We start from the raw sequence: 13229 nt of genomic DNA on the forward strand, positions 1-13229 counted from the left end.
GAGAAGCTTAAAATGACTTTACATATTGTACCTGCACGGGCTGGTTGGCGATCACCAGGTTGCGCATCGCATGCTGGTTGTTCTGGTTCTGCTGCTGCTGCTGCTGCTGTTGGGCTTGCTGTTGCGCCTGTTGCTGCTGCAGTTGGTGCTGCTGCTGGGCGGCTTGCTGCTGTGCCTGCTGTTGGGCCTGCTGCTGCGCTTGCTGCTGGGCTTGCTGTTGCTGCTGCTGCTGGACCAGCGCTTCCTGGTTGGTTTGTTGGATCTACAAAATTTAAGGGGGTTTAGATAACTCTGGGTTTGAATCAGTTTTTCAAGCCGTTCTCACCACAACAAGCTGCTGTCCCTGCTGCTGTTGCTGGGCGGCTGCGCCGCCACCACCCCCGCGTTGGTTCTGCTCCAGATGTTGACGCTGGTGCAGCATCAGGTGGTTCTTCTGGAAGAACGCCTTACCGCACTCGCACACGTGCGTCCGCACGGTGCAGCCTCCGTTCGGGTGGCGTCGGTTGTGCAGCAGCAGCCCGTGCTTGGCGGCGAAGCCCTTGCCGCAGTGGCCACAGTAGTGGGACTTGGGCTTGGCCTGCGCCACCACTACGGTTTGCTGGTGCTGCTGAACCTGTTGCTGGACCTGTTGGGTTTGTTGCTGCTGCTGCTGAACCACCTGAACTTGGTGGGTTTGCTGCTGCTGCTGCACCTGTTGGTGGTGCTGAACCTGCTGTTGGGGTGGGCTCTGCGGCTGGATGGTTTGCTGAACCACCTGGCCGGAGGAGGTGATTATTTGTACTGGAACGGGAGACGATTGCATTACAGGGTTGGTTGTGACCACCGTCGTGCCACCTCCTATTAATGAATATTCTAATGGTTATTAGAATGCAGATTTTTTTTCATTAAGTTGTTAGATGTGGGTGCGTGTGTGAGGGTAACGTAAGAAGCGTCAGGAAGCACAAACGATTAGGTGAGTTGTGTTGGTTTTTGGATAGTGTGTGCGTGTGTGCAACATGAAAATTGAGAAAAAGAAACAAAAATTATGAGAATGAAGAAATCGTCATGTATTAAGAAAATAATTTATGTTACAAAATCATAATAAAAGCACAAACTACTGATGTTAAATGAACTACAAATCATAAGAGAAACTCTAAACCTAAGATGGGGAATGGATCTAGAAAAAAAGGAAAACCCTAAATTTCCATGTTTGTCAAATCGGATGAAACTTTGTGTACGCGTTCCTTAATCTCCCTAACAATTTTGAAAACCAGCAATTTAAAGAGGTTTGTTGAAAGGTTATTGTCTAGAGACCCAATCGATCTATCATTTTGTTGTCCTAACAGCCGGCTATCCCTGGCGCTTTCCAGACTACCTCAATCTCGCTCAGCGTAGGTAAACTAGTGTTAACCACTACTGTTCTTAACCGGAATGCTTGTTTTCGTCCTGGCATCACACAAGCGTCGCGAGATATCATAGAGGAGGCACATGTCAGCATTTTTTTTATTCTTAACTTATTTTTATTAGGTCATTTTAGGTGCTGTGACCAGGTTAGGACCAAGGATCGGTAAACAACTAACATATAACAAGAACAAAAACATCTCCTTATCCTCCGTACTTCGAGATCATGTAACTGACGAGGGTTACTTGGTCCAAGCGGGTCTTGCAGGTTTTGAACCTGCCGATGTACTCGGAGAAAATGCCCCACAGCTCAGCCGAACTGTAGAGCACCTCCCCGGCTTCCTCCTCCGTAGCTCCACCGTCTCGGGAACCACTGCTTCCTGCGGGTCGAGGGCGATCCTTCGATTTTCCGTCCAGAACTGCGCCCGGCAGCGGCGGGAACTCTGCCGGCGTGAACGCCGATACTGCTGGTATCTGCTTCACCGCCTTCCGTACCAACGGTTTTGGTTCCGATGCTTGCTGTCGCCGCTGGATGAAATCCGCACGCCTGGGGCAGCTGCGGTCCGTGGCTTCGTGGGCTTGAGAGCAGTTGGCATACCGCTTCGGCTGGGCTTCCTGGACTTCGCACTCGTCCGTCTTGTGGAGACCCCCACAGATAGTGCACCTCCCCTTGAGGTGACAGTTCGTGGTTCCATGACCCAGCTGCAAGCAGTTCCTGCACTGGGTCACGTTTGGTCGCTTTTTCCGGTAGGCCTCCCACCGGATGTGAAATCTTCTCAAGCGCTTGATTTCACTAAGTTGCTTTAGGTTGGAAGAGGCGAACTCTCCTTTTCTCCTGATGACGTGCACCTCCACAGCATCCAGGTTTTGCTATTCCTTGAGATTCTTCTAGACGTATTCAGGTGAAGCCGGTGCAAGTCCTCTGACGACGACGCGGAGTTGCCGCTCGCTTCGTTTCTCGTGGGTATAGAACCCCACTTTGTTCGCAATCAAGTGAGCCCTCACGGTTTCAAAACACTCCTGGGAGATTTGATCTCGAACGGAGTCAGCTTGTAAGTTGGCTTGGTTGTGCACGAAGACATTACACTCCTCAGCTTGACGTAGCTCGTATTCTTTACCACCAGAGGTGGTGGTTTTCTTGGCCATTGGAACCTGGGTGCAGAATAGTGGTTCGCAAAGCGGCCTCAATTTAGAACTGCCAAAGCGGAACCAATTTACTGTTCGCAAAATGATACCATGAAGTGGGAAGTATTGTAATCGATCTATAATTTATTTTGATTTTATAATTAATTTATATTTGAGATATTCAAAGTCAACAAATCTTAAGAAGAGGGTTGAAATCAAGATTGGCATAATTCGTCGCTAACATTTCAATAATAATTTTAAAATTTTAGCGACGGATTTTCAAAAATTATGAATGGCACCTGCCAAATAATATTGAATAATCTTACTCCGATATTATCACTGCGCATCAAAGATACATAATCTCGGAACTTTCATTCGGTTCCTCTTCTGATTCACAAAATTTCACCCACTTCTGACGCAATTTTTCGTCACGTGGAAAACAAAACAGAACTCTTTTGGCCGCCCATCGTTTATTCTACGAACAAAAAAAGCGCGAAGCACTTAATGTTTCAGCAAAAACTCAAAAGATCCAAAATGTTTCAAAACAAGTCATTTCAGCAGCAAACAATATGTCACGCTTGAGCTTGAACATAGCCTTCTACCTTGTTTATGTTTACAGCTGTGGTGCAGTTGTAGTAGTGATTAGCAGTAGGGAGCATTCGAAAATTACGTTACGCATTCTGTCTTTTCAGCACCCAGATTGGAACCATTGGAACGGGCGGGACGCCTTCTTTCCCGGCTGGGTTACCATTGTTGTTTTTGTTGTTGTTGAGAAGATTATTCTCCCCTTTTCCTTCTCCGACGACAGCTCCGGTGACCTCAGGGGACTTCTTCCGCTTCCGATTTCCGGGGATGAGCTGAAAATCATCCGTCTCGGAGGTCTCTTCCACCTCCATCCGTCAAACAACTCAAGGCACGCAACGTTGCCTCTCGAAGCTGTAGGTAGTCGAGTGCCGGATATCACCTTTAGGGATGTTGTCAACCTGTGGAATCTTCACTCCGGTCAGCACGTCCGCTCCGGTCAGCACGTCCGCTCCATACTGCGATCCAATTTCGTTTGACATTTGCTCTCTCGCTCCTGTCTGTTCGTTCATCTGACAGTTCTCTCCGCTTACACGCTGAACTTGGTTTACTCATTTTATGTGTAGGTACTACTCTTGGAATAACTCATAACTCAACACTTCCCACTTAGCTGGCTGTAAAACTCCTCCTTCTCCTTCGGCAACGTCGATTGGCCCGTAAACTTGAACAAAGGTTTGGTTCCCAACCGGCGTCCTGAACCTGGCCACGATTATCCGCTCACTTACCGGCTTCCACGTTCGGACTCCCCGTACCCGATTGATACGTTGAGCGTTTTTGCTTCGCAAGTCAAAGAACATCAGAGCCTGTCCGGTAGACGTATATTCTGCTGAGTTCGGCCAACGGACTTTGCTGAGTCCCAAGATTTCCAGCATAACTCGAGCTACATCTCTCTTCCTAGCGTTTCCAACTTACCCAACTGGGCAACCGTCAGTACATTCCATGTTCCTATCCGTGTCCGTGTTTTCATGCTTAGGGTCGTTCCATTCCTCTAGTCTGGTATCTTCTTTTGCGGTTTCAGTAGTCCACGGTCTGCATTTTTTGTGGAAAAGTTACCCAAAGCTTAAGAATACTGAATACTTTGGATACTTTCGTAAATTTTCCTTGTTATTCTGGTCATGTCAAAGACATAACCACCAGCAACTCTTTTTTTTATTTAGAGCTCAAATCGACCTCATGAACATTCACTGTTCTTTAAATATATCAAGGTTGATTTAAGCCCCAAATTGAAAAGAGTTGCTGGTGGTTATGCCATTGGCATGACCAGAATAACAAAGAAAATTTAAAAAGTCAAAAATACCTGAGTGTAGTAAATTTTCTATCTCGATTTTCTATTACAATGAAATATGAAGCTGAAAAATTTCTTTCATCACTAAAGAAAGCGTTCACAAAGTTTCATCCAATTAAAAAAAATGCGTTTTTTCTACAGAACTACCCTGGCGTCATGGAAGCTACAAAATCATAAAAAAAATATAAAAATCATAAAACCAAATGAAATATGCTACAACTCAAATGAACTCAAACAGAACGAGCGTGCGTCCTTCCAGTGCTCTAAGTACACTTCATCTGCCGTACCTTGGTTGACGGCCGGGAACAGATGGCCGGGGATGGCCGCGGTCAGCGCGCACAGGTCCGTCATCAGGCTCTTGTCGCCGGTGTGCAGCCGCAGGTGAAGCGCCAACGCTTCCCGGCTGTTGAAGGCACTGCCACACTCGCGGCACGCGTACTGTGGCCGCGGCGACGTCTCCGGCGAGCTCTGGCCGGTCGAGATGGTCGTGATGATGTTGCCGGTGTTGACGTCCTGCACCTGCTGTTGCTGCTGGTGGTGCTGCTGAATCTGCTGCACCTCGATGTGCTGCTGCTGGGCCTGCTGTTGCGCTTGTTGTTGGGCCTGCTGTTGGGCTTGCTGTTGAGCCTGCTGTTGGGCGGCCTGCTGGGCGGCGGCTTGCTGCTGAGCTGCCTGCTGGGCGGCGGCCTGTTGTTGGGCCTGCTGCTGCTGCTGCTGGGCGTTTGTCGTGACCACGGTGTTGGTGGTGATGATGGTCGTGTTGGACGAGTTCGGGTTGACGCCGCCGTGCGTTAACCGGTTGTGCGCGTTCAGCTCGGACTTGGTGCGGAAGCCTTCGCCGCACGCGATGCACGGGAACGGCTGGTCGCCGGTGTGGATTCTCATGTGCGCCGCCAGCGTCCTCTTCTGCAGGAACTCCTTACCGCACAGCGTACACGAGTGCGGAATGCGCCCGTGCAGCTTGCCGTGGTTCACCAGCTGGAACTTGCGCGGGAACGTAGCCCCACAATCGGGACACACGAACGGATTGACCGACCCGTGGAACCGCGAGTGCATCACCAGGTGCTCCTTCTGGGCAAAACTCTCGCCGCAGTCCTCGCACACGTACGGACGCTCTCCGGCGTGGAACTTGCTGTGCGTGACCAGGTGACGCTTCAACGGGAACGAACGGCCACACTCCTGACAGACAAAGGGCCGCTCCCGGCTGTGGACGCGCGAGTGCGTCAACAGGTGATGCTTCAGCGTGAAGCTCTTCTTGCACTCCTGGCACTGATACGGACGATCCGTCGAGTGCAACAGCAGATGGGTGTTCAAGCAGTGCTTGTGGGCAAAATCTTTGCCACAGTGGACGCACACGTGCGGTCGTTCACCTACAATTGGGAAGAGACGACGGGCTCGATTAGATACCTGCTGCTACTAACGACCGGACGGGACGACGATGTTCGACGGAAGGCCGCCCAGCGCGTGCTGCAACTTACCGGTGTGAACCCGGGCGTGGGTCGTCAGGTGGTGCTTCAGCAGGAACGATTTGCCACACTGGTCGCACGAGTACGGCCGCTCCTTCGGGACCACGTTCGGCGTGGGCGTGTCCGACTCCTGCTGGACGTACTCATTCTGCGGGATGAAAACGGGAAAATCAGTTCCGAAATCTTGAATTCCTTTGGGAAACAACTTACGTAGTCAATTTCGACCGCCTCGAGCTTGGGCGAGATGCTCAGCGTGGGTTCGATCTTGAGCTGGTGTGTCGAGGTGGTGGCCTGCGAGTCTTCGCCCTCCTCGAGGCCCTGGATCACCTTCTGGACCTGGACGGCGATGGCTGTGAAAGTAACATCAATGTTTTATTAACAGAAGCTCGTTTAAAATTTCTAAGAACTGCATTCTGACGTGGCGGGCACCACTATTGTCCAGAATGACGTTTTGGTTAAGTAAGCCGAATTTCTAAATTTCTGAATATTTGAATTGCTAAATTTCTAAATTTTCTAAATTTCTGAATTTGTAAATTTATGATTTTCAGAATTTTGGAATTTCTAAATTTCAGAATTTTTAAATTTCTGAACTCCTGATTTTTTTAATTTTTAATTTCTGTATTTCGTTATTTTCAAATTATTGAACATACGAATTTTTGAATTTCCAAATTTCCAAAATTAAAAATTTCTGAATTAACTTTTTTTTTTTCTAAATTACAGCATTCCCGAAGCATTTCAGAATTTCAGCAATTCCCCATTTCTGATTTTTTGAATATTCGAATTTCTAAATTGCTGAGTTTCTAAACATTAGAATATCAGAATTTTTGAGATTAAGAATGGCCAAATTTCTAAATTTTGGCAATTTTTTACTTTAGAGTTTTAGAATTTTATTTCACATTATTTTATTTTCAGTACTTTAGCTTTGGCATTTTAAAATTTAAGAATTTAAGAATTTAAGAATTTAAGAATTTAAGAATTTAAGAATTTAAGAATTTAAGAATTTAAGAAAATAAGAATTTTAGAATTTTAGAATTTTAGAATTTTAGAATTTTAGAATTTAAGAATTTAAGAATTTAAGAATTTAAGAATTTAAGAATTTAAGAATTTAAGAATTTAAGAATTTAAGAATTTAAGAATTTAAGAATTTAAGAATTTAAGAATTTAAGAATTTAAGAATTTAAGAATTTAAGAATTTAAGAATTTAAGAATTTAAGAATTTAAGAATTTAAGAATTTAAGAATTTAAGAATTTAAGAATTTAAGAATTTAAGAATTTAAGAATTTAAGAATTTAAGAATTTAAGAATTTAAGAATTTAAGAATTTAAGAATTTAAGAATTTAAGAATTTAAGAATTTAAGAATTTAAGAATTTAAGAATTTAAGAATTTAAGAATTTAAGAATTTAAGAATTTAAGAATTTAAGAATTTAAGAATTTAAGAATTTAAGAATTTAAGAATTTAAGAATTTAAGAATTTAAGAATTTAAGAATTTAAGAATTTAAGAATTTAAGAATTTAAGAATTTAAGAATTTAAGAATTTAAGAATATTAGAAATATAGAATTTAAGAATTTAAGAATTTAAGAATTTAAGAATTTAAGAATTTAAGAATTTAAGAATTTAAGAATATAAGAATATAAGAATTTAAGAATTTAAGAATTTAAGAATTTAAGAATTTAAGAATTTAAGAATTTAAGAATTTAAGAATTTAAGAATTTAAGAATTTAAGAATTTAAGAATTTAAGAATTTAAGAATTTAAGAATTTAAGAATTTAAGAATTTAAGAATTTAAGAATTTAAGAATTTAAGAATTTAAGAATTTAAGAATTTAAGAATTTAAGAATTTAAGAATTTAAGAATTTAAGAATTTAAGAATTTAAGAATTTAAGAATTTAAGAATTTAAGAATTTAAGAATTTAAGAATTTAAGAATTTAAGAATTTAAGAATTTAAGAATTTAAGAATTTAAGGATTTAAGAATTTAAGAATTTAAGAATTTAAGAATTTAAGAATTTAAGAATTTAAGAATTTAAGAATTTAAGAATTTAAGAATTTAAGAATTTAAGAATTTAAGAATTTAAGAATTTAAGAATTTAAGAATTTAAGAATTTAAGAATTTAAGAATTTAAGAATTTAAGAATTTAAGAATTTAAGAATTTAAGAATTAAATAATTTAAGAATTTAAGAATTTAAGAATTTAAGAATTTAAGAATTTAAGAATTTAAGAATTTAAGAATTTAAGAATTTAGGAATTTAAGAATTTAAGAATTTAAGAATTTAAGAATTTAAGAATTTAAGAATTTAAGAATTTAAGAATTTAAGAATTTAAGAATTTAAGAATTTAAGAATTTAAGAATTTAAGAATTTAAGAATTTAAGAATTTAAGAGTTTAAGAATTTAAGAATTTAAGAATTTAAGAATTTAAGAATTTAAGAATTTAAGAATTTAAGAATTTAAGAATTTAAGAATTTAAGAATTTAAGAATTTAAGAATTTAAGAATTTAAGAATTTAAGAATTTAAGAATTTAAGAATTTAAGAATTTAAGAATTGAGAATTTAAGAATTTAAGGATTTAAGAATTTAAGAATTTAAGAATTTAAAAATTTAAGAATTTAAGAATTTAAGAATTTAAGAATTTAAGAATTTAAGAATTTAAGAATTTAAGAATTTAAGAATTTAAGAATTTAAGAATTTAAGAATTTAAGAATTTAAGAATTTAAGAATTTAAGAATTTAAGAATTTAAGAATTTAAGAATTTAAGAATTTAAGAATTTAAGAATTTAAGAATTTAAGAATTTAAGAATTTAAGAATTTAAGAATTTAAGAATTTAAGAATTTAAGAATTTAAGAATTTAAGAATTTAAGAATTTAAGAATTTAAGAATTTAAGAATTTAAGAATTTAAGAATTTAAGAATTTAAGAATTTAAGAATTTAAGAATTTAAGAATTTAAGAATTTAAGAATTTAAGAATTTAAGAATTTAAGAATTTAAGAATTTAAGAATTTAAGAATTTAAGAATTTAAGAATTTAAGAATTTAAGAATTTAAGAATTTAAGAATTTAAGAATTTAAGAATTTAAGAATTTAAGAATTTAAGAATTTAAGAATTTAAGAATTTAAGAATTTAAGAATTTAAGAATTTAAGAATTTAAGAATTCAAGAATTTAAGAATTTAAGAATTTAAGAATTTAAGAATTTAAGAATTTAAGAATTTAAGAATTTAAAAATTTAAGAATTTAAGAATTTAAGAATTTAAGAATTTAAGAATTTAAGAATTTAAGAATTTAAGAATTTAAGAATTTAAGAATTTAAGAATTTAAGAATTTAAGAATTTAAGAATTTAAAAATTTAAGAATTTAAGAATTTAAGATTTTAAGAATTTAAGAATTTAAGAATTTAAGAATTTAAGAATTTAAGAATTTAAGAATTTAAGAATTTAAGAATTTAAGAATTTAAGAATTTAAGAATTTAAGAATTTAAGAATTTAAGAATTTAAGAATTTAAGAATTTAAGAATTTAAGAATTTAAGAATTTAAGAATTTAAGCATTTAAGAATTTAAGAATTTAAGAATTTAAGAATTTAAGAATTTAAGAATTTAAGAATTTAAGAATTTAAGAATTTAAGAATTTAAGAATTAAATAATTTAAGAATTTAAGAATTTAAGAATTTAAGAATTTAAGAATTTAAGAATTTAAGAATTTAAGAATTTAAGAATTTAAGAATTTAAGAATTTAAGAATTTAAGAATTTAAGAATTTAAGAATTTAGGAATTTAAGAATTTAAGAATTTAAGAATTTAAGAATTTAAGAATTTAAGAATTTAAGAATTTAAGAATTTAAGAATTTAAGAATTTAAGAATTTAAGAATTTAAGAATTTAAGAATTTAAGAATTTAAGAATTTAAGAATTTAAGAATTTAAGAATTTAAGAATTTAAGAATTTAAGAATTTAAGAATTTAAGAATTTAAGAATTTAAGAATTTAAGAATTTAAGAATTTAAGAATTTAGGAATTTAAGAATTTAAGAATTTAAGAATTTAAGAATTGAGAATTTAAGAATTTAAGAATTTAAGAATTTAAGAATTTAAGAATTTAAAATTTAAGAATTTAAGAATTTAAGAATTTAAGAATTTAAGAATTTAAGAATTTAAGAATTTAAGAATTTAAGAATTTAAGAATTTAAGAATTTAAGAATTTAAGAATTTAAGAATTTAAGAATTTAAGAATTTAAGAATTTAAGAATTTAAGAATTTAAGAATTTAAGAATTTAAGAATTTAGAATTTAAGAATTTAAGAATTTAAGAATTTAAGAATTTAAGAATTTAAGAATTTAAGAATTTAAGAATTTAAGAATTTAAGAATTTAAGAATTTAAGAATTTAAGAATTTAAGAATTTAAGAATTTAAGAATTTAAGAATTTAAGAATTTAAGAATTTAAGAATTTAAAAATTTAAGAATTTAAGAATTTAAGAATTTAAGAATTTAAGAATTTAAGAATTTAAGAATTTAAGAATTTAAGAATTTAAGAATTTAAGAATTTAAGAATTTAAGAATTTAAGAATTTAAGAATTTAAGAATTTAAGAATTTAAGAATTTAAGAATTTAAGAATTTAAGAATTTAAGAATTTAAGAATTTAAGAATTTAAGAATTTAAGAATTTAAGAATTTAAGAATTTAAGAATTTAAGAATTTAAGAATTTAAGAATTTAAGAATTTAAGAATTTAAGAATTTAAGAATTTAAGAATTTAAGAATTTAAGAATTTAAGAATTTAAGAATTTAAGAATTTAAGAATTTAAGAATTTAAGAATTTAAGAATTTAAGAATTTAAGAATTTAAGAATTTAAGAATTTAAGAATTTAAGAATTTAAGAATTTAAGAATTTAAGAATTTAAGAATTTAAGAATTTAAGAATTTAAGAATTTAAGAATTTAAGAATTTAAGAATTTAAGAATTTAAGAATTTAAGAATTTAAGAATTTAAGAATTTAAGAATTTAAGAATTTAAGAATTTAAGAATTTAAGAATTTAAGAATTTAAGAATTTAAGAATTTAAGAATTTAAGAATTTAAGAATTTAAGAATTTAAGAATTTAAGAATTTAAGAATTTAAGAATTTAAGAATTTAAGAATTTAAGAATTTAAGAATTTAAGAATTTAAGAATTTAAGAATTTAAGAATTTAAGAATTTAAGAATTTAAGAATTTAAGAATTTAAGAATTTAAGAATTTAAGAATTTAAGAATTTAAGAATTTAAGAATTTAAGAATTTAAGAATTTAAGAATTTAAGAATTTAAGAATTTAAGAATTTAAGAATTTAAGAATTTAAGAATTTAAGAATTTAAGAATTTAAGAATTTAAGAATTTAAGAATTTAAGAATTTAAGAATTTAAGAATTTAAGAATTTAAGAATTTAAGAATTTAAGAATTTAAGAATTTAAGAATTTAAGAATTTAAGAATTTAAGAATTTAAGAATTTAAGAATTTAAGAATTTAAGAATTTAAGAATTTAAGAATTTAAGAATTTAAGAATTTAAGAATTTAAGAATTTAAGAATTTAAGAATTTAAGAATTTAAGAATTTAAGAATTTAAGAATTTAAGAATTTAAGAATTTAAGAATTTAAGAATTTAAGAATTTAAGAATTTAAGAATTTAAGAATTTAAGAATTTAAGAATTTAAGAATTTAAGAATTTAAGAATTTAAGAATTTAAGAATTTAAGAATTTAAGAATTTAAGAATTTAAGAATTTAAGAATTTAAGAATTTAAGAATTTAAGAATTTAAGAATTTAAGAATTTAAGAATTTAAGAATTTAAGAATTTAAGAATTTAAGAATTTAAGAATTTAAGAATTTAAGAATTTAAGAATTTAAGAATTTAAGAATTTAAGAATTTAAGAATTTAAGAATTTAAGAATTTAAGAATTTAAGAATTTAAGAATTTAAGAATTTAAGAATTTAAGAATTTAAGAATTTAAGAATTTAAGAATTTAAGAATTTAAGAATTTAAGAATTTAAGAATTTAAGAATTTAAGAATTTAAGAATTTAAGAATTTAAGAATTTAAGAATTTAAGAATTTAAGAATTTAAGAATTTAAGAATTTAAGAATTTAAGAATTTAAGAATTTAAGAATTTAAGAATTTAAGAATTTAAAAATTTAAGAATTTAAGAATTTAAGAATTTAAGAATTTAAGAATTTAAGAATTTAAGAATTTAAGAATTTAAGAATTTAAGAATTTAAAAATTTAAGAATTTAAGAATTTAAGATTTTAAGAATTTAAGAATTTAAGAATTTAAGAATTTAAGAATTTAAGAATTTAAGAATTTAAGAATTTAAGAATTTAAGAATTTAAGAATTTAAGAATTTAAGAATTTAAGAATTTAAGAATTTAAAATTGCTTTTTTCAATTTTGGAATTTCTGAATTTTATTGGAATTTTATAAATTTGAAAAACTTTTAACTTACCAGCATGGTGCCCCTCGGTGTTGGTGGTGATGGCGTGCTGATTGTTGGCCGCAACGGCCGCCGCCGCCCGTTTCATCAGGATGTCGTTGCATTCCTCGGCCGTCAGCTGGATCGGCCCGAGCGGGGACATGAAGGCGGTCGCCGCGGACGAGCCGCCGCCGCCGCCCGACGTCGTGGTCAGGATTTTCGCCTTCGAGTCGATGATTCCGTTCGCTAGGGCGGAATTAGATTGATCTGATGATGGTCCGGGGTGATTGTTTTGTTGTATTTACGAAAGTTTTTGGTTTATTTTGTTAGCAGGTTAGAGGAAAAAAAAAGAGAAGAAAAACCACTTTAGAATACAAAATACACAACCAACCACAACAATTCTAAAGAAGCTACTAGAGAGCAGTTAAATGTTTAAAAAGCGTTAAAAGCAAAAGAACCCAGGAAGCACCTACAAGGAAAGCCGGAAACTCGGTCGATTACGGCGAAAACACTTATCGAGTGCCACCCACAGAAAAGAGGAAAATCGACCTTAAAATATGTATGACCACCCAACCAGAGAACAGCTTTCTCCAGCAAATTATTCTTTTTGTAGGTACCGTTCAAGTTTTTATCGTCTGTGCATCGGCGTCGTCATCGATGGAAAATCAATACTGACGTGGCGACGGAGGCGGAGGCGGAAATGAAGGAAAAAGACCACCTTCACCCCCACCTTCGGGCGATAAAATCCAGAACAGGAAAAGAGGTCGTTTTTCTCTCAACTGTGAGGCCACTTCGGCGCTGCAACGAAGCATGGTGACGTGCGATTTGATTAATCGCGTAAAGTTAAGCGGATATAAATTTGAGAAAGAATGGAGGGAAAAACTTTAGTGTTCCGCGGACTTTCATACACATTCATGAGATGAGTCATAACTTAAAAAGATGTTCAAAGTTAAGACGAACTGAGAAA

General features: G+C 33.3%; 2 protein-coding genes across 14 annotated transcripts in view; one reads left to right on the top strand and one right to left on the bottom strand.

Moving 5' to 3' along the window:
* LOC120419606 (ADP-ribosylation factor-binding protein GGA1) overlaps positions 1-13229 on the top strand; it is a 205480-nt gene that overhangs the window by 110610 nt on the left and 81641 nt on the right. The gene's annotated exons all lie outside the window — the stretch shown is intronic.
* The window catches only part of LOC120419588 (zinc finger protein 17), a 61710-nt gene that overhangs the window by 8521 nt on the left and 39960 nt on the right, over positions 1-13229 (bottom strand). For 7 of the 13 annotated variants that reach the window (XM_052708512.1, XM_039582316.2, XM_052708505.1 and 4 more), the window contains 6 exons: positions 12296-12529; positions 6049-6188; positions 5851-5986; positions 4660-5745; positions 326-852; positions 23-262 (listed from right to left, as the gene is read on the bottom strand). In XM_052708512.1, coding sequence (XP_052564472.1) covers positions 23-262; positions 326-852; positions 4660-5745; positions 5851-5986; positions 6049-6188; positions 12296-12529 — 2363 coding nt within the window. The remainder of the gene's footprint in view (positions 1-22; positions 263-325; positions 853-4659; positions 5746-5850; positions 5987-6048; positions 6189-12295; positions 12530-13229) is intronic. The other 6 variants (XM_052708511.1, XM_039582319.2, XM_052708513.1 and 3 more) reach the window with 5 other exon arrangements.

The sequence above is a fragment of the Culex pipiens genome, chromosome 2 (genome assembly GCF_016801865.2).
Source record: "Culex pipiens pallens isolate TS chromosome 2, TS_CPP_V2, whole genome shotgun sequence".
Taxonomy (NCBI): Eukaryota; Metazoa; Arthropoda; class Insecta; order Diptera; family Culicidae; genus Culex; species Culex pipiens.